The following is a 20,665-nucleotide window of genomic DNA, read 5'->3' on the forward strand; positions in this document are numbered from 1 at the left end:
ACACACACACATAAACACTGTGTCACACCTGCACACACACACATGCACTCTCTCTCACACATACACACACACACACATATACACACACACACCTATACATGCAATCTCCCACTCACACACACACACACCTATAGATACACTCCCACGCACACATATAAACACTGTGACACACCTACACACACATACATGCACTCTCTCTCACACACACACACACACACACACCTATACATGCAATCTCTCACACACACACACACACACACACACACACACACACACATATAAGCACTGTGACACACCTACACACACACATACATGCACTCTCTCACACACACACACACCTATACATGCACTCACACACACACACACACACACCTATACATGCACTCTCTCTCACACACACACCTATACATGCACTCTCTCACACACACACACACACACACACACACACACACCTATACATGCACTCTCTCACACACACACACACACCTATACATCCACTCTCTCTCTCACACACACACACACCCATACATGCACTCTCTCTCACACACACACACCTATACATGCACTCTCTCACACACACACACACACCTATACATGCACTCTCTCTCACACACACACACACACACACACACACACACACACACACACACACACACACACACACCTATACATCCACTCTCTCTCCCACACACACACACACACACACACACACACACACACCTATACATCCACTCTCTCTCTCACACACACACCTATACATGCACTCTCTCTCACACACACACACCCATACATGCACTCTCTCTCACACACACACACCTATACATCCACTCTCTCACACACACACACACACACACACACACACACACACCTATACATGCACTCTCTCACACACACACACACACACCTATACATGCACTCTCTCACACACACACACACACACACACACACACACACACACACACACCTATACATGCACTCTCTCACACACACACACACACACACACACACACACACACACACACACACACCTATACATCCACTCTCTCACACACACACACACACACACACACACACACACACCTATACATGCACTCTCTCACACACACACACACACACACACACACCTATACATGCACTCTCTCACACACACACACACACACACACACACACACCTATACATCCACTCTCTCTCTCACACACACACACACCTATACATGCACTCTCTCACACACACACACACACATACACACACACGCACACATACACAGACATATATATATATATACACTGTGACTTATACACACATAGATACACACTGTGGGGGGAGTTATCAACTTTTTTACGCCTGTTTATTGGGATAGAAAAGTTGCAAACTGCTCAAAAGTCGTAATAATTGCATCTGTTGTGCTGTTTCCGCCGCTCTGGACACTTTTGGTCACACACTGTGATACATATTTACCGGTTGTGATGAAGTTCTCACGGGGGTGTTGGGCACAGCAGGACAGGAGTGCTCCAGTCAGCAAAGATGTGGAGATCTGGCACATGTCTGACAGCATTATATACAGCCTGACTAATGTACAACCGCCTGAGGCGGCAAACAGCAGGAATGTATCAGGAGTGCGGGAACAAGGGGGGGGGGCTATTAACCCCTGCTCGTGCCTTACAAATCATGGAAATTACTGGGTTCCCTTCAGCGTCGTGAATCCGGAACATTCAGGGCAAAAATGACAATTGTACTAATTTTGTCCTATAATTATTTTCCTTTTCAGACTGACGATAAAATGAATGAAATAATGACCCTCGCTCACAACTTCCTGCAGAACTTCTGCCGCGGAAATCCTCAAAATCAAATCCTTCTCCACAAAAACCTGAACCTCTTCCTGACTCCGGGGGTAAGCGGGCCCTGCCGTCATTAGGGGTGTTCACGGGTCCTGGTGCTTCTCATTGTGTCAGGCTTCAGTTCTGTTATCTTTATTTTTATATGTCCGCATGTTGTAATTAAGCCGGTGTTCCCCTTTAAGGAATTCTATGGACACTATAGCATATCGCTTGCTGGAGTGCTGCTGGGGGTCAGATCCTCACCCAACACCCTTTCATGGCCTATACTGAGGATATATTTGTAAGACCCCCACAGACCAGGAACGTGTACACATAGTCCTGATAGTAAGTGGGATTTAAAGGGCCAGTCCCGTTTTATGTAAATGAAGCTTAATCATTGTATAATGAAAACTTCTTTAACTTTCTAATTTCCTATGTGTATAAGTTCCTCACCATTAGCGAAATGTCTGCTTGCTGTCAGTGAATGGAAACATTCATGTTTAAGTATATCGGATGAACACCTGTACTGGCCTTATACTCACAATATACAAGTATGGTATAGATTTCCAGCACTATAGGTGATAGAACGAGACTTCTGGCTCTCCGCTCTCCAATCCGTCACAGTGCAAAAATATATGTATAGATTGTTCCGGAATTTTTTAATTTACTCTGCATCATTGTATATCTATATCTAGATAGATCGATATTCTCTATCTGACAGCTGAGGTTTTGTTACAGTTGTATGGAGTCTAGACTGATACATTTTACCTGCACTGATACGTTTTAGCAATCTATCAGCACAGGGGATAGGTTTTTGCAGATGATTTTCTAGACTTGATACAATTGTAACAAACTCAGCTGTGAGAAGTACAAAGGCTGTGCAGGTTTTTTTAGCCTCTGGATGCAAATAAGAATGATTCCATTCACTGACCGCAAGCAGAGATCTAGAAAATAATGAGGAATTAAAACGCAAAGTCTATTAGAAAGTTGCAGAACGTTTTATTATACAAGGGTTAAACTTTACGGACTAAGAATCCTTTAATGTTTTTGTATTTGCTGGTTGGGTGGCGATCGGAGAAGGTGCGACGTCGTCTTAGTCCAAATCTAGTGCGGACACAATGGGGTTAATCTTCCGCTTTGTTCCTCGTGCAGCTTCTGGAAGCGGAGACGATGCGGCACATCTTCATGAACAATTACCACTTGTGCAACGAGATCAGCGACCGTGTCGTCCAGCACTTCGTGCACTGCGTGGAGACTCACGGCCGCCATGTTGAATACCTGCGATTTCTACAAACCATCGTAAAAGCGGACGGGAAGTACGTGAAGAAAAGCCAAGACGTGGTGATGACGGAGGTAAGAGGTCACCGGTCAAATGTCCGAAATCATAACCCTGGGGTTTACAGTTTGTGTGACCAATCAGATCACAGCATTTATAACAACAGGATGCATCTGATTGGTTGCTGCCGGGATCATGCTAATGATCTATATTACCTATGGGGTTTTGACTGATGGAACTAAAAATTAAAGGGACACTACGTCGACTCTTTTACCTTGCATTTAATTGTTCCCTGTTATCAGCCATTTAATGTCACGTGATTGATTATTGCTCTTTGGAGGAGGGGCCGAACTCACAGCTGAATGTTCATTTTAAAGAACATGTCCTCAAAAACATTTATCACCTGACCACTGGGGGGGGGGGGGGTCCTCCACTTAACAACCACTCTTGAGTGGAGAGTCTCTCCCATTTCGGTGGACTCGGCCCACCCAGGTATTACATGATCAGTCATTCTTCTGGGTGACCGACGTGTCATACTGCATCTACATATATGGTCATCTTCGCTGGGGGTTCCCAGAACCAGTGCGATCAGCTGATCGCCGTGGAGGCTGTCCTTAGAAAAGAGGGCGTTTTCATGACACAACCCCTTTAAAGGAGAAATGCTCTTTAAACAGGTCATTTCATCACCGATAACTCTTTTCATACGGGAGGCGGCGATCAGCTGATCACTGCAGGTCGGCCATCCTGGTGAACAGCTGATTATGACCAGCCAGACTGTGCAGTGACCTCTACTGCCAAAACGTAGAATTACATTGCGGTCATCCAGATGAATGGCTGTCAATGTAATACAATCGCCTGCTCGCGTCTTCCAGAGTGCGGACCCCCCCTCTTTGACGTCCATCTAGCAAGACCAGTACGGATTGAACAATGCAGAGTAATCTGCTGTATAAGAATCCAGCTTTCCTAGGATCCTGAATGACATCTGCCTAGTTATACTGTTACATTACGGGACCACGGTGGACGCATTACCGCATATCGAAGTATGTTTACCTTTCGGGGTACTGGGAAAGCTGGGTGGAGTTTTCCAGAGACTGTAGAGTCACATACCCTATTTCCATAATTGACGCCGGTGTCTAGTTCTTGAACAGTAAGTCGCCGTCCTCCGTGAAGCTGCTGGCGAGGACGCCATGTTTTCCGCCAGCGATTAACCAGGGGGAGTCGTCTGAAAGCGCTGACTTTCCTCGCGGAGACGTTTCGCCGCCCCGTCCTCCGGAATGACAAGTCACATTCAGCCATTTTGACATAAAGACTTCAATTTTCTCCGCTAGCAATTAAGATGAGTGACACCCGACACCAGATATCACACAGCGACACGCTAACGATTAATAGAGCGCCATCGCCTTTTTTTTTTTTTTTTTTTATGGATAGATTCAAAGTGAAATGTCGTTTTCTGCCGAAACGAACGTTCCTGTAGCCGATGTAGACAAAAGACGGGGAGAGAAATCAAGCTAATGAGTCAAGTCGCGAACAAAAAACACGGAGACTTGCCAGAGCGACTGGAACTTTCTAGCGAGAATTGAAAACTTCTTACAAGCGTAACCTTTGTGGGGAGAAAAATCTTTTTTTTTTTCAACCTTTTCATTTTTTTTTTTTTCTTTTAACTATTACACGACTCACATTTACATAACAATTCGCGGCCATTAGTTTTCGTACGGCTTTGTCTGCGCCGGAGAAGAAGTCTCTTCATTGTACGGGGGGGGGGGGGAGGGGGCATTACTCAATTCTCTCTATTCATTCCAGACGAGAAGAAATGGTCTGATAATTTTAATTGGGATAATTGAGTCACTCTAAGTTCTATCTGTTTCTGGGAAAGCTGGGTGGAAACCAATATGGCCGCCATTAAATCTGTAATAGAGTTTGACAAATTTGGCTCGAAAAACATCCCCAGGTCCTATATTACTGTATAAAGCACGCAGGGGTCCGGGAAAGCTGGGTGACGCCGCATATCGGTTGTCACCCTGCTTTCCCAAGAACGGATATAAATGTGAAATAGCAAATTAGACGCTCGACGGACCCGTAAAATTCGCCTACCGATCCATCCCTGGTTCTGTATCACTGTATAAGCAAGCAGAGGTCTAGAAAAAACGGTGTGAAGCGGCATATCGTTTGTTACCCAGCTTTCCCAAGAACAGATATGAATGAGAAATAGCACAGACGTCGACGGATCCGTAAAATTTGCCCAGCGATACATTCCCGGTCCTGAACCGCTGTATAGGCCGGCAGATTGGCTCAACTCTAGAAAAGCTGAGTTGCAGGTGTGTCAGCGGCCATATTGGATGACACCCAGCTTTCCCGAGAAGAGATATAAATGAGAAATAGCCATTTAAGCGCCCGGCGGACACATAAAATACATCTAGAGAAACGTCCCCAGGTCCTGTACCACTGTATAAGCAGGCAGAGGTCTAGAAAAGCTGGATATTGCATATTTGTTGTCACCCAGCTTTCCCAAGGACAGATATAAATGGGAAATAGCAAGTTCGCGCCCGATGGACCACATTGATTTAGCGTACTCGCTATCATTGCCTACGCAGGTGTGAATTAAGCCGTATACAGTGGAGGGGGTTATAATATAACTAGGCAGATGTGCCGTTCAGGACGCTGGGAAAGCTGGGTGATGACCCTTGTGGGAGCTGTAATGGCAGCTCAGCGCGAGATAAGCGGTTTATATTCCGTGAGCCGCTGTTCTTCCCTGTGTATTAGTTGTCTGGTATTTTGTGTCGCAGCTCATCAATGGCGGCGAGGACGTTCTTATCTTCTACAACGATCGAGCGTCGTTCCCGATCCTCCTGCAAATGATGTGCTCGGAGCGGGATCGGACAGACGAGAGCGGACCCCTGGCGTATCACATCACCCTGGTGGAGCTGCTGGCGGCGTGCACCGAAGGCAAGAACGTCTACACCGAGATCAAGTGCAACTCCCTCCTGCCCCTGGATGACATTGTCAGGGTGGTGACGCACGACGACTGCATACCGGAGGTAGGGGGCACCGATCCTCAATGCAGCGTGAACTCGGCCCACTCCCCTAATGCTTTTGTTCTGCCTGTGTTTGTGTCGGTCTTTACTGTCGTTTTATCATGCTATTCATGAAGCAGGATGTACATATATGCAGTCTGTGTAGCAGTGTGGGGGCTTCGTCTTCTAGTCCAGCACGAGGTGATCCAGTGTGTGGTCCTCAGTGTGACGTCGGTGTATGTCGTATGTGACACGCTCGTGGTTCGGTGACATCACCGGTTCTCGGCGCAGGTGATAGATTATCTAGAAGGATCATTACCAGCAGATGAGAAATAATAGTATGAGATGTGGCTACAGACCTGCAGAACATTGTCCTCTACTTCACATTGATAGACAGAAATGAAGAAATAGCCCTAAAGCATGATGGGATGTCAACCTGCGCTGCCTGCCGTGGTCAGTGTAGAGCCTGTCCATATACATTATAATGAAAGGGCTCCCGGATAGATAGATAGATAGATAGATAGATAGATAGATAGATAGATAGATAGATAGATAGATAGATAGATAGATAGATAGATAGATATGAGATAGATAGATAGATAGATATGAGATAGATAGATATGAGATAGATAGATATGAGATAGATAGATATGAGATAGATAGATATGAGATAGATAGATATGAGATAGATAGATATGAGATAGATAGATATGAGATAGATAGATAGATAGATAGATAGATAGATAGATAGATATGATATAGATGGATGGATAGATAGATAGATATAATATAGATGGATAGATTAGATAGATAGATAGATAGATAGATAGATAGATAGATAGATAGATAGATAGATAGATAGATAGATAGATAGATAGATAGATATGAGATAGATAGATAGATAGATAGATAGATAGATATGAGAGAGATAGATAGATAGATAGATAGATATGAGAGAGATAGATAGATAGATAGATAGATAGATTGATAGATATGATATAGATGGATAGATAGATAGATAGATAGATAGATATGATATAGATGGATGGATACATAGATAGATAGATATGAGATAGATAGATAGATAGATATGAGATAGATAGATAGATATGAGATAGATAGATAGATAGATATGAGATAGATAGATAGATAGATAGATAGATATGAGATAGATAGATAGATAGATAGATAGATATGAGATAGATAGATAGATATGAGATAGATAGATAGATAGATAGATAGATAGATAGATAGATAGATAGATAGATAGATAGATAGATATGAGATAGATAGATAGATATGAGATAGATAGATAGATATGAGATAGATAGATAGATAGATATGAGATAGATAGATAGATAGATATGATATAGATGGATGGATAGATAGATAGATATAATATAGATGGATAGATTAGATAGATAGATAGATAGATAGATAGATAGATAGATAGATATGAGATAGATATGAGATAGATAGATAGATAGATAGATAGATAGATAGATAGATAGATAGATAGATAGATAGATAGATAGATAGATATGAGAGAGATAGATAGATAGATAGATAGATAGATATGAGAGAGATAGATAGATAGATAGATAGATAGATAGATAGATAGATAGATAGATAGATAGATTGATAGATATGATATAGATGGATAGATAGATAGATAGATAGATAGATATGATATAGATGGATGGATACATAGATAGATAGATATGAGATAGATAGATAGATATGAGATAGATAGATAGATATGAGATAGATAGATAGATAGATATGAGATAGATAGATAGATAGATAGATAGATATGAGATAGATAGATAGATAGATAGATAGATAGATAGATAGATAGATAGATAGATAGATAGATAGATAGATATGAGATAGATAGATAGATAGATAGATAGATAGATAGATATGAGATAGATAGATAGATAGATAGATAGATAGATAGATAGATAGATAGATATGAGATAGATAGATAGATATGAGATAGATAGATAGATATGAGATAGATAGATAGATAGATAGATAGATAGATAGATAGATAGATAGATAGATAGATAGATAGATATGAGATAGATAGATAGATATGAGATAGATAGATAGATATGAGATAGATAGATAGATAGATAGATAGATAGATGCCATCACGGACATGGACCCCGCAAACATTGGCGCACTCATAGTCACTCCACAAACGCACCTGTCAGATCACAACCAATTACTTCTATACATCAAATCCACAACCAAACCATCTGCACAAAAACCACATCAAACCGGCCTCTTCAACCTGCCCCCATCTTATAAATGGTCCAAAACGTCAACTATAAAATATAAAGAGACAATGAACAGACCAGAAGTGCAGGAGATGCTTCACAACCTCTACAACAAGGTGTATGAGACAAGCCCAGGAGGGGTCAATCAGGCCGTAAATGACCTCAATAATATATTCTATACCATGGCAGAGAAGTCTGACCTGAAAAGATGTGACTACAAGAGGCCACAAGAAATACATCCTAACGGTTGGTTTGACCGTGAGTGCAAAGAAGTACGGAAGACCCTAAGAAATGCCTCAAATAAGAAGCACCGAGACCCAAACAACACCGGTCTGAAGGAGGCCTACAGCAACATACAGAGGCAATACAAGACCATCCTCCGAAAGAAAAAACAAAGGCACATCTCCACCAAACTTACCCAACTCCAAGATGCCCTCCATGACAACTCGTTCTGGGAATTATGGAAACACATGGGCAAAAATTGCAAGAAAAACAACCTTCATATTCAAAATGGCAACATCTGGCTCCAATATTTCAGGGACCTCTACAAAGATATCCCGAAAGAAGAACAAAGCCAAGAACAAAAACAAATAATATCAAAATTGAAGGCGATGGAGGAAACACTTAAAGATTCTCAAAACCCCCTGGATACACCAATAACACTGCAAGAAGTAACAGAGAGAACCTCAGACATAAGGTGTAAAAAATCCAGCGGCCTAGACAGAATCTCACCAGAAATGATAAAACACAGCCCGCCAGAAATACAGGCCGCAATAGTCAAACTATTTAATATAGTGCTGAGTGCCGGCTACTTCCCGCAAATCTGGAACCAAGGCCTTATAACACCAATCCACAAGAGTGGGGACAGGTACGACCCGGCCAACTACCGAGGGATATGTGTCAGCAGCAACCTGGGGAAACTGTTCAGCAGCATCCTGAATAAGAGAATCCTCAGCTTCCTCTCCCAGCACAATGTCCTCCACCAAAGCCAAGCTGGGTTCATGCCAAACCACCGCACCACTGACCACATCTACACCCTGCGCAGCCTCATCAAGAGCCACGTCCACAATACAAAGCATGGGAAGATTTACGCCTGTTTTGTGGACTTTAAGAAGGCCTTTGACTCAGTGTGGCACCCGGGCCTATTCCTGAAACTGCTGGAGAGCGGAATAGGAGGTAAAACCTATGACGTCATCAGAAGCTCCTACACAGAGAACAGATGCAGCGTGAAGGTGAACGGGAGAAGAACGGCTGATTTCCAGCAGAGCCGAGGAGTCAGACAAGGCTGCAGCCTCAGTCCAACGCTCTTCAACATCTACATCAATGAACTGGCCACAGCTCTGGAATCCTCCTCAGCACCAGGTCTCGCCCTCCATGACACCCAGGTGAAATTCCTGTTGTATGCAGATGACCTTCTGTTACTATCACCAACCGAGAAAGGTCTCCAAGACAACCTGCAAATCCTAGAAAAATTCAGCTCCACGTGGGCACTACCCATCAATGCCAAGAAAACCAACATCATGGTGTTCCAGAAGAGAAACTCAAAATCCCCCAGGCACCCGACCTTCACACTAAATAACGCCACAATCACAGCGACCGACAGGTACACTTACCTGGGCCTAGAAATCAACCAATCAGGAAGCTTTAAACAAGCCATAGAGATTCTGAAAGACAAGGCGTGCAAAACCTTCTATGCCATCAGACGAAAACTCTATCATCTCAAACCACCAGTGACGGTCTGGCTGAAAATCTTTGACTCCATCATCTCCCCAATCCTCCTGTATGCCAGTGAAGTCTGGGGTCCGGACACATACCCAGACTGGTCAAGGTGGGATTCCAGCCCAACAGAAATCTTCCACCTAGAATTCTGCAAACACCTTCTCCAAGTCCATCGGAGCACCTCAAATAGTGCCTGTCGGGCAGAACTGGGCAGATTCCCACTACACCTCACAATCCAGAAGAGGGCGCTATCATTCTGGGCCCATCTACACAGCAGCAGGCAAAGTTCCTATCACCATAAAGCCCTGCTACACCAAGGGGTCCCAGGTAAACCAGGCCCCGCAGAACATCTCACCCTGACCCGGCCTGAAGAAAATGTCACCCAGCGTGGCCTCACAAAAGCCGAAATCAAGAAGACAATAAACGAGAACCAAGAGGAATATATCAGTGACTGGAGAAACGACATAAAGACATCCCAGAAACTGACAATATACCGGAGTCTACAGCGGGAATATAAACTGGCGCCATATCTGGAGAAACTGCCAAACCCCAGAGACAGACAGATCCTGAGCCGCTACAGACTGAGCGCCCACAACCTGCTCATCGAATCCGGGCGCCACAGACAGACCTACAAGCCCAGGGAGAGCCGACTGTGCCAACAGTGCGACCAGGAGGCCGTGGAGGATGAGACCCACTTCCTGCTACACTGCTCCAAATACTCAGCAGTGAGGGACACTCACTTCAGGAGACTCTCTGATCTCTTACCGGACTTCAGCTCCATGGAAGAGCAAGAGAAACTCTACATCCTGCTGGGTGAAGAGGAAACCACAGTGGGCACAGCGGCACAATATGTCACTGCATGCCATAAACTGAGAGAGACATGATATGCCATGGACTTGTATAACCCCGACCCTAGATATGTCCCTATCCCCCAATCCCTCAGTCCCTATCCCTCATTCCCTTACTTCTTACTTGCTTTGGCAATGCTAATATGTATTTGGTCCTGCCAATAAAGCTTCTTTGAATTGAAATTGAATTGAATTGAATTGATATGAGATAGATAGATAGATATGAGATAGATAGATAGATATGAGAGATAGATATGAGAGATAGATAGATTGATAGATAGATAGATAAGATAGATATGAGATAGATAGATATGAGATAGATAGATATGAGATAGATAGATAGATATGAGATAGATAGATATGAGATAGATAGATATGAGATAGATATGAGATAGATAGATAGATAGATAGATAGATAGATATGAGATAGATAGATAGATATGAGATAGATAGATATGAGATAGATAGATATGAGATAGATAGATAGATATGAGATAGATAGATAGATAGATAGATAGATATGAGATAGATAGATAGATAGATAGATATGAGATAGATAGATAGATATGAGATAGATAGATAGATAGATATGAGATAGATAGATAGATAGATAGATAGATAGATAGATAGATAGATAGATATGAGATAGATATGAGATAGATAGATAGATATGAGATAGATAGATAGATAGATAGATAGATAGATAGATAGATAGATAGATAGATAGATAGATAGATAGATATTAGATAGATAGATAGATAGATATTAGATAGATAGATAGATAGATAGATAGATGGTTATGAGTCTCCCGGACATTTGCTGATGATTTTCCGCGTCTTCTTCCCCCCGCAGGTTAAGGTCGCTTACGTGAACTTCGTCAATCATTGCTTCGTGGACACGGAGGTGGAAATGAAGGAGATTTATACCAGTAACCACATCTGGAAGTTGTTTGAGAACTTCCTGGTGGACATGGCGCGGGTGAGTTTCTACCCACAGAAATCTCCAATGTTACCATCAGCAGAACATAGGAAGGGAACACCCCCACCTGCGGGTACAGGGGGCGCAGTCTTCTCAGTATAGACCCGCAGACTTGTCTCCTCATTTCTCTGTTCTGTTTTTTTTTTTTGTTCCATTGAATGTGAAATTAAATCTGAAGCACCGTTTTGTGTATACAGCTCCATTGCGGGCCTATGTGTCCCAATGGCTACCGACTCGAAACAAATCCTATATTCCTTATATCTTGCTAACATACTGAATGCATGTTTTCTATGATTGTATCTTGTCTATACAGTCCTGTGCTGATAGTTTGTTACTATGTATCAGTGCAGGTAAAATGTCTCAGCCTGTTTATCACAGAGGATCGTCTGGACTGGTTACAGTTATAATTGCTGTTTTACTGATCTTGAGTTTTATCACGGCAATAGGGTGCAGCTATAGGGGGTGCAGAGGTAGCAGTCGAACACGGGCCCTATTGCCATAGGGGCCCCAAAGGCCCCTCTGTCACATGTTTAGAGTCTAGTATTATAAATAGCACATGGTAGGTGAGGGGCCCTGGTACAGATTTTGCATTAGGACCCAGGATATTTAGCTTACGATTTTGCACAACATACTATAGTCACACCCAAAGCTGCATTCAACTGCCTGTCTCTAGGACAGCGTTGCAGGGAACAATCCACTAAATCTCAGCACCACAGAACAATGTTTGTGGAGACACTGAAGAAGCAGGAGACCGCTGGTAGATGAGAGGTCAAGTAAGATTATAGCTAACAGGAAGAAGCTGAATAGTAAGCGCAGCTTTGGATGTGAGTGGAGTATAAGGTATGACATAACTGTATTTCATTTTCTCTTGTAGTGATGTCCTGACAGATAGAATTGGCGGTGCTCCCCTTTATTTTTCAGTTGGACATGATTGGTTTTCCTGACATTTGCATTTCAGAGATCGACACTTCGTTCTTTTTCTTGATAGGTCTGTAATACGACCACCGACCGCAAACACGCCGACACGGCCCTAGAGAAGTATGTGACCGAAGCCGTGATGAACATTGTCAGCGGCTTCTTCAACTCCCCGTTCTCTGATAACAGCACAAGTCTGCAGGTGAGAAGATAAAGGAGCACGACAAATAATACAGAAAGCTTATAATAGTGTTATAAGAGGAGCGGCTGATATCAGTCACACATATGATGTAATGTCTCTGGAGGATATAATAGTGCTGGAGGATATAAGAGGAGCGGCTGATATCAGTCACACATATGATGTAATGTCTCTGGAGGATATAATAGCACTGGAGTGATATAAGAGGAGCGGCTGATATCAGTCACATATATGATGTAATGTCTCTGGAGGATATAATAGTACTGGAGTGTTATAAGAGGAGCGGCTGATATCAGTCACACATATGATGTAATGTCTCTGGAGGATATAATAGTACTGGAGTGATATAAGAGGAGCGGCTGATATCAGTCACACATATGATGTAATGTCTCTGGAGGATATAATAGTACTGGAGTGATATAAGAGGAGCGGCTGATATCAGCCACACATATGATGTAATGTCTCTGGAGGATATAATAGTACTGGAGTGATATAAGAGGAGCGGCTGATATCAGTCACACATATGATGTAATGTCTCTGGAGGATATAATAGTACTGGAGTGTTATAAGAGGAGCGGCTGATATCAGTCACACATATGATGTAATGTCTCTGGAGGATATAATAGTACTGGAGTGATATAAGAGGAGCGGCTGATATCAGTCACACATATGATGTAATGTCTCTGGAGGATATAATAGTACTGGAGTGATATAAGAGGAGCGGCTGATATCAGCCACACATATGATGTAATGTCTCTGGAGGATATAATAGTACTGGAGTGATATAAGAGGAGCGGCTGATATCAGTCACACATATGATGTAATGTCTCTGGAGGATATAATAGTACTGGAGTGATATAAGAGGAGCGGCTGATATCAGTCACATATGATGTAATGTCTCTGGAGGATATAATAGTGCTGGAGGATATAAGAGGAGCGGCTGATATCAGTCACATATGATGTAATGTCTCTGGAGGATATAATAGTGCTGGAGTGATATAAGAGGAGCGGCTGATATCAGTCACACATATGATGTAATGTCTGGGGGATATAATAGTACTGGAGTGATATAAGAGGAGCGGCTGATATCAGTCACACATGATGTAATGTCTCTGGAGGATATAATAGTACTGGAGTGATATAAGAGGAGCGGCTGATATCAGTCACATATATGATGTAATGTCTCTGGAGGATATAATAGTGCTGGAGTGATATAAGAGGAGCGGCTGATATCAGTCACATATGATGTAATGTCTCTGGAGGATATAATAGTGCTGGAGTGTTATAAGAGGAGCTGCTGATATCAGTCACACATATGATGTAATGTCTCTGGAGGATATAATAGTACTGGAGTGATATAAGAGGAGCGGCTGATATCAGTCACACATATGATGTAATGTCTCTGGAGGATATAATAGTACTGGAGTGATATAAGAGGAGCAGCTGATATCAGTCACATATATGATGTAATGTCTCTGGAGGATATAATAGTGCCGGAGTGATATAAGATGAGCAGCTGATATCAGTCACATATATGATGTAATGACTCTGGAGGATATAATAGTACTGGAGCGTTATAAGAGGAGCTGCTGATATCAGTCACATATGATGTAATGTCTCTGGAGGATATAATAATACTGGAGTGTTATAAGAGGAGCGGCTGATATCAGTCACATATGATGTAATGTCTCTGGAGGATATAATAGTGCTGGAGTGTTATAAGAGGAGCGGCTGATATCAGTCACACATATATGATGTAATGTCTCTGGAGGATATAATAGTACTGGAGTGTTATAAGAGGAGCGGCTGATATCAGTCACATATGATGTAATGTCTCTGGAGGATATAATAGTACTGGAGTGTTATAAGAGGAGCGGCTGATATCAGTCACATATGATGTAATGTCTCTGGAGGATATAATAGTGCTGGAGTGATATAAGAGGAGCGGCTGATATCAGTCACATATGATGTAATGTCTCTGGAGGATATAATAGTACTGGAGTGATATAAGAGGAGCGGCTGATATCAGTCACACATATGATGTAATGTCTCTGGAGGATATAATAGTGCTGGAGTGATATAAGAGGAGCGGCTGATATCAGTCACACATATGATGTAATGTCTCTGGAGGATATAATAGTACTGGAGTGATATAAGAGGAGCCGCTGATATCAGTCACATATGATGTAATGTCTCTGGAGGATATAATAGTACTGGAGTGATATAAGAGGAGCAGCTGATATCAGTCACATATGATGTAATGTCTCTGGAGGATATAATAGTACTGGAGTGATATAAGGGGAGCGGCTGATATCAGTCACACATATGATGTAATGTCTCTGGAGGATATAATAGTACTGGAGTGATATAAGAGGAGCGGCTGATATCAGTCACACATATGATGTAATGTCTCTGGAGGATATAATAGTGCTGGAGTGATATAAGAGGAGCGGCTGATATCAGTCACACATATGATGTAATGTCTCTGGAGGATATAATAGTGCTGGAGTGATATAAGAGGAGTGGCTGATATCAGTCACATATGATGTAATGTCTCTGGAGGATATAATAGTACTGGAGTGATATAAGAGGAGCGGCTGATGTCAGTCACATATGATGTAATGTCTCTGGAGGATATAATAGTGCTGGAGTGATATAAGAGGAGTGGCTGATATCAGTCACATATGATGTAATGTCTCTGGAGGATATAATAGTACTGGAGTGATATAAGAGGAGCGGCTGATGTCAGTCACATATGATGTAATGTCTCTGGAGGATATAATAGTGCTGGAGTGATATAAGAGGAGCGGCTGATATCAGTCACACATATGATGTAATGTCTCTGGAGGATATAATAGTACTGGAGTGATATAAGAGGAGCGGCTGATATCAGTCACACATGTGATGTAATGTCTCTGGAGGATATAATAGTACTGGAGTGATATAAGAGGAGCGGCTGATATCAGTCACATATGATGTAATGTCTCTGGAGGATATAATAGTGCTGGAGTGTTATAAGAGGAGCGGCTGATATCAGTCACATATGATGTAATGTCTCTGGAGGATATAATAGTGCTGGAGTGTTATAAGAGGAGCCGCTGATGTCAGTCACACATATGATGTAATGTCTCTGGAGGATATAATAGTGCTGGAGTGATATAAGAGGAGCGGCTGATATCAGTCACATATATGATGTAATGTCTCTGGAGGATATAATAGTACTGGAGTGATATAAGAGGAGCAGCTGATATCAGTCACATATGATGTAATGTCTGGAGGATATAATAGTACTGGAGTGATATAAGAGGAGCGGCTGATATCAGTCATACATATGATGTAATGTCTCTGGAGGATATAATAGTACTGGAGTGTTATAAGAGGAGCGGCTGATATCAGTCACACATATGATGTAATGTCTCTGGAGGATATAATAGTACTGGAGTGATATAAGAGGAGCTGCTGATATCAGTCACACATATGATGTAATGTCTCTGGAGGATATAATAGTACTGGAGTGTTATAAGAGGAGCGGCTGATATCAGTCACACATATGATGTAATGTCTCTGGAGGATATAATAGTACTGGAGTGGTATAAGAGGAGCGGCTGATATCAGTCACACATATGATGTAATGTCTCTGGAGGATATAATAGTACTGGAGTGTTATAAGAGGAGCGGCTGATATCAGTCACACATATGATGTAATGTCTCTGGAGGATATAATAGTACTGGAGTGTTATAAGAGGAGCGGCTGATATCAGTCACACATATGATGTAATGTCTCTGGAGGATATAATAGTACTGGAGTGGTATAAGAGGAGCGGCTGATATCAGTCACACATATGATGTAATGTCTCTGGAGGATATAATAGTACTGGAGTGATATAAGAGGAGCGGCTGATATCAGTCACATATGATGTAATGTCTCTGGAGGATATAATGGTACTGGAGTGATATAAGAGGAGCGGCTGATATCAGTCACATATGATGTAATGTCTCTGGAGGGTATAATAGTGCTGGAGTGTTATAAGAGGAGCGGCTGATATCAGTCACATATGATGTAATGTCTGGAGGATATAATAGTACTGGAGTGATATAAGAGGAGCGGCTGATATCAGTCACACATATGATGTAATGTCTCTGGAGGATATAATAGTACTGGAGTGGTATAAGAGGAGCGGCTGATATCAGTCACACATATGATGTAATGTCTCTGGAGGATATAATAGTACTGGAGTGTTATAAGAGGAGCGGCTGATATCAGTCACATATGATCAGGGGCGTAGCTAGAGGCTCATGGGCCCCGATGCAAAAATTCTTACTGGGCCCCCCCCCCCCGCAAACTTCTCATGGCCGACGGTCCGCTTTCAGCTGCATCGCTGGGTCTCCTAAGTGACCCAACAATGCAGCACTAGCAGCCGGGGGCGTCACTAAGGCTGGGTTCACACACACTATTTACGGACGTAATTCGGGCGTGTTAGCATTGAATTACGTCCGAAAATGCGGCTCAAAAGCGTCGGAAAACATCTGCCCATTCATTTGAATGGGTCTTACGATGTTCTGTGCCGATGGTCATTTTTTTTTTACGCGCCGCTGTCGAAAGGCGGCGCGTAAAAAAGTGCCTGTCACTTCTTCAGACGTAATTGGAGCCGTTTTCCATGGACTCCATGGAAAACCAGCTTCAGTTACTTCCGTAATGGACGCAGCAAAAGACGCCTCCACATGCCATTACGGCTGAAATTACGGTGCTGTTTTCTCCTGAAAACAGCACAGTAATTTCAGCCATAACAGACGCTGCCGTGTGAACATTCCCTCAGGGCTTCAAATGTCCGGGAAATAGCCCCAATACATATGTGTCCGCCCCAAAAAAAAGTGTGTATATGAGACAGCATAGCATATCTATAGCACTACGACCCTATAAACTATCGATAGGATTAGATATAGTGGCTGAGCAGACAGTATCACACATGATAGGATTAGATACAGTGGCTCAGCAGACAGTATCACACATGATAGGATAAGATACAGTGGTTCAGCAGACAGTACCACACGATAGGATTAGATACAGTGGCTTAGCAGAGAGTACCACACATGATAGGATTAGATACAGTGGCCCAGCAGACAGTATCATACATGATTGGATTAGATACACAGCTCAGCAGACTGTATCACACATGATCGGATTAGATATAGGGCCCAGCAGACAGTATCATACATGATACGATTAGATACAGGGCCCAGCAGACAGTATCACGCATGATAGGATTAGATACACAGCTCAGCAGACTGTATCACACATGATAGGATTAGATACAGGGCCCAGCTCGCTGACATTGCGTCTCCAGCGCTGGACCCAGGAAAGGTAAGAATAATAATTTTGCTTCTTTATGTGTTACTGATTATTTTTGTGTGTTTGTGGTTTTTTACAGGTTCGGTTGTTGGACTTCGGATACGAGGACTTCAATGACGGCGTTTTTTTTATTCTCAATAAAATGGTTAATGAGGGTTGTTTTTTTATTTCAATAAAATATTTTTTCTATGTGCTTGTATCTTTTTAAACTTTATTATCACCGCCTTAGTAATGGCCGCTGGCTGATTGACAACCTCCATTACTAAGGCGGGGCTTAATGTTAGCCGGTGCAGAGGCTACACTAACCCCCATTATTACCCCGGTACCCACCGCCACCAGGGGTACTGGGAAGAGCCGGGTACAAACCAGTACCCGACCATCTGTAGTGCCGGGCAGGCACCGGGGTGGCCGCAGGCTGGTAGTATTAGGCTGGGGAAGGCCAAAAACAGTGGACCTTCCCACCCTGCCTGCTGCTGCTGTGTTGTATCTGGCTGGTTATGAAAATTGGGGGGGACCCGACATCGTTCTTTCCAATTATTATTTTTTTTTTAAATGACGTGGGGTCCCCCCCATTTTCATAACCAGCCAGATACAATTAGGGTATGTTCACACGGCGGGGGTCCGTAACGGCTGAAATTACGGGGATGTTTCAGCCTGAAAACATCCCCGTAATTTCAGCCGTACCGGCATGTGCAGGCGCTTGAACGCCGCGTCAATTACGGCCGTAATTAGCGCTGCTATTCATTGGAGTCAATGAATAGCGGCTCCAATTACGGCCAAAGAAGTGACAGGTCACTTCTTCTACGCGGGCGTCTATTTACGCGCCGTCATTTGACAGCGGCGCGTAAATATACGCCTTGTGTGAACAGACAAACGTCAGCCCATTGCTTTCAATGGGCAGATGTTTGTCAGCGCTATTGAGGCGCTATTTTCGGGCGTAATTCGGGGCAAAAACGCCCCAATTACGTCCGTAAATAGGCCGTGTGAACATACCCTAAAGCAGCAGCAGGCAGCATTACCAGGATGGGAAGGGCCACTGTTTTTGGCCTTTCCCCTCCTGATAATACCAGCATGCGGCCACCCCAGTGGCCGACCATCACTACAGATGGTCAGGTACTGGATCGTACCTGGCTCTTCCCAGTACCCCTGGTGGCGGTGGGTACTGGGGTAATAAAGGGGGTTAGTGTAGCCTCTGCATCGGCTAACACTATGCCTCGCCTTAGCAATGGATGCTGTCAATCAGCCGGCGGCCATTACTAAGGCGGTAATAATATAGTTTAAAAAAAAAACACAAAGACATAGAAAAAATATTTTATTGAAATAAAAAAAAAACCCACACAGCCCTCATTAACCATTTTATTAATAAAAAAAAAAGCTGTCATCGAAGTAGTCCTGGAATCCGCCGTAGTCCAACGACCGAACCTGTAAGAAAACACACAAAAAATGATTAGTAACACGTGTTAGGGTATGTGCACACACACTAATTACGTCCGTAATTGACGGACGTATTTCAGCCGCAAGTCCCGGACCGAACACAGTGCAGGGAGCCGGGCTCCTAGCATCATACTTATGTACGATGCTAGGAGTCCCTGCCTCGCTGCCGGACAACTGTCCCGTACTGAAAACATGATTACAGTACAGGACAGTTGTCCTGCAGCGAGGCAGGGACTCCTAGCATCGTACATAACTATAATGCTAGGAGCCCGGCTCCCTGCACTGTGTTCGGTCCGGGACTTGCGGCTGAAATACGTCCGTCAATTACGGACGTAATTAGTGTGTGTGCACATACCCTAAGGCTTAGATACAGGGCCCATGTGTGATACTGTCTGTGGGACCCTGTATCTAAGCCTACCACAAGGTAGGCTTAGATACAGGGTCCAGCAGACAGTAATCTTATACAGTATAAGATTACTGTGTGTTGGGGCCCTGTATCTAAACCTACAGTGTGGTAGGCTTAGATACAGGGCCCAGCAGACAGGATCACGCATGGGCCATGTATCTAAGCCTACCATGTGATTGGCTTAGATACAGGGCCCAGCAGACAGGATCACACAATCTGTGATCCTGTCTCATGGGCCCCCTAAGCCTGCTACATCGTAGGCTTAGGGGTTTTCCAGTCCCTAAACATTGATGGCCTATCCTCAGGATAGGCCATCAATAGCTGATGTGTCTCCCGGGACCCGCAAATCAGCTGTTTTGAAGGGGCCGCAGCACTCGTACGAGAGCTGCTTCCCCTTCATTTCACTACTTGCTCACACTGTGAATC

The 20,665-nt window shown here is 43.3% G+C and overlaps 1 protein-coding gene across 3 annotated transcripts in view; it reads left to right on the top strand.

Annotated features, from left to right (window-relative positions):
- ITPR2 (inositol 1,4,5-trisphosphate receptor type 2) overlaps window positions 1–20,665 on the top strand; it is a 265,480-nt gene that overhangs the window by 140,097 nt on the left and 104,718 nt on the right. For all 3 annotated transcript variants that reach the window (XM_075855774.1, XM_075855775.1, XM_075855776.1), the window contains 5 exons: window positions 1,770–1,892; window positions 2,971–3,171; window positions 5,878–6,129; window positions 11,810–11,935; window positions 12,924–13,052. In XM_075855774.1, coding sequence (XP_075711889.1) covers window positions 1,770–1,892; window positions 2,971–3,171; window positions 5,878–6,129; window positions 11,810–11,935; window positions 12,924–13,052 — 831 coding nt within the window. The remainder of the gene's footprint in view (window positions 1–1,769; window positions 1,893–2,970; window positions 3,172–5,877; window positions 6,130–11,809; window positions 11,936–12,923; window positions 13,053–20,665) is intronic.

This window comes from Rhinoderma darwinii, chromosome 3 (assembly GCF_050947455.1).
Source record: "Rhinoderma darwinii isolate aRhiDar2 chromosome 3, aRhiDar2.hap1, whole genome shotgun sequence".
Taxonomy (NCBI): domain Eukaryota; kingdom Metazoa; phylum Chordata; class Amphibia; order Anura; family Rhinodermatidae; genus Rhinoderma; species Rhinoderma darwinii.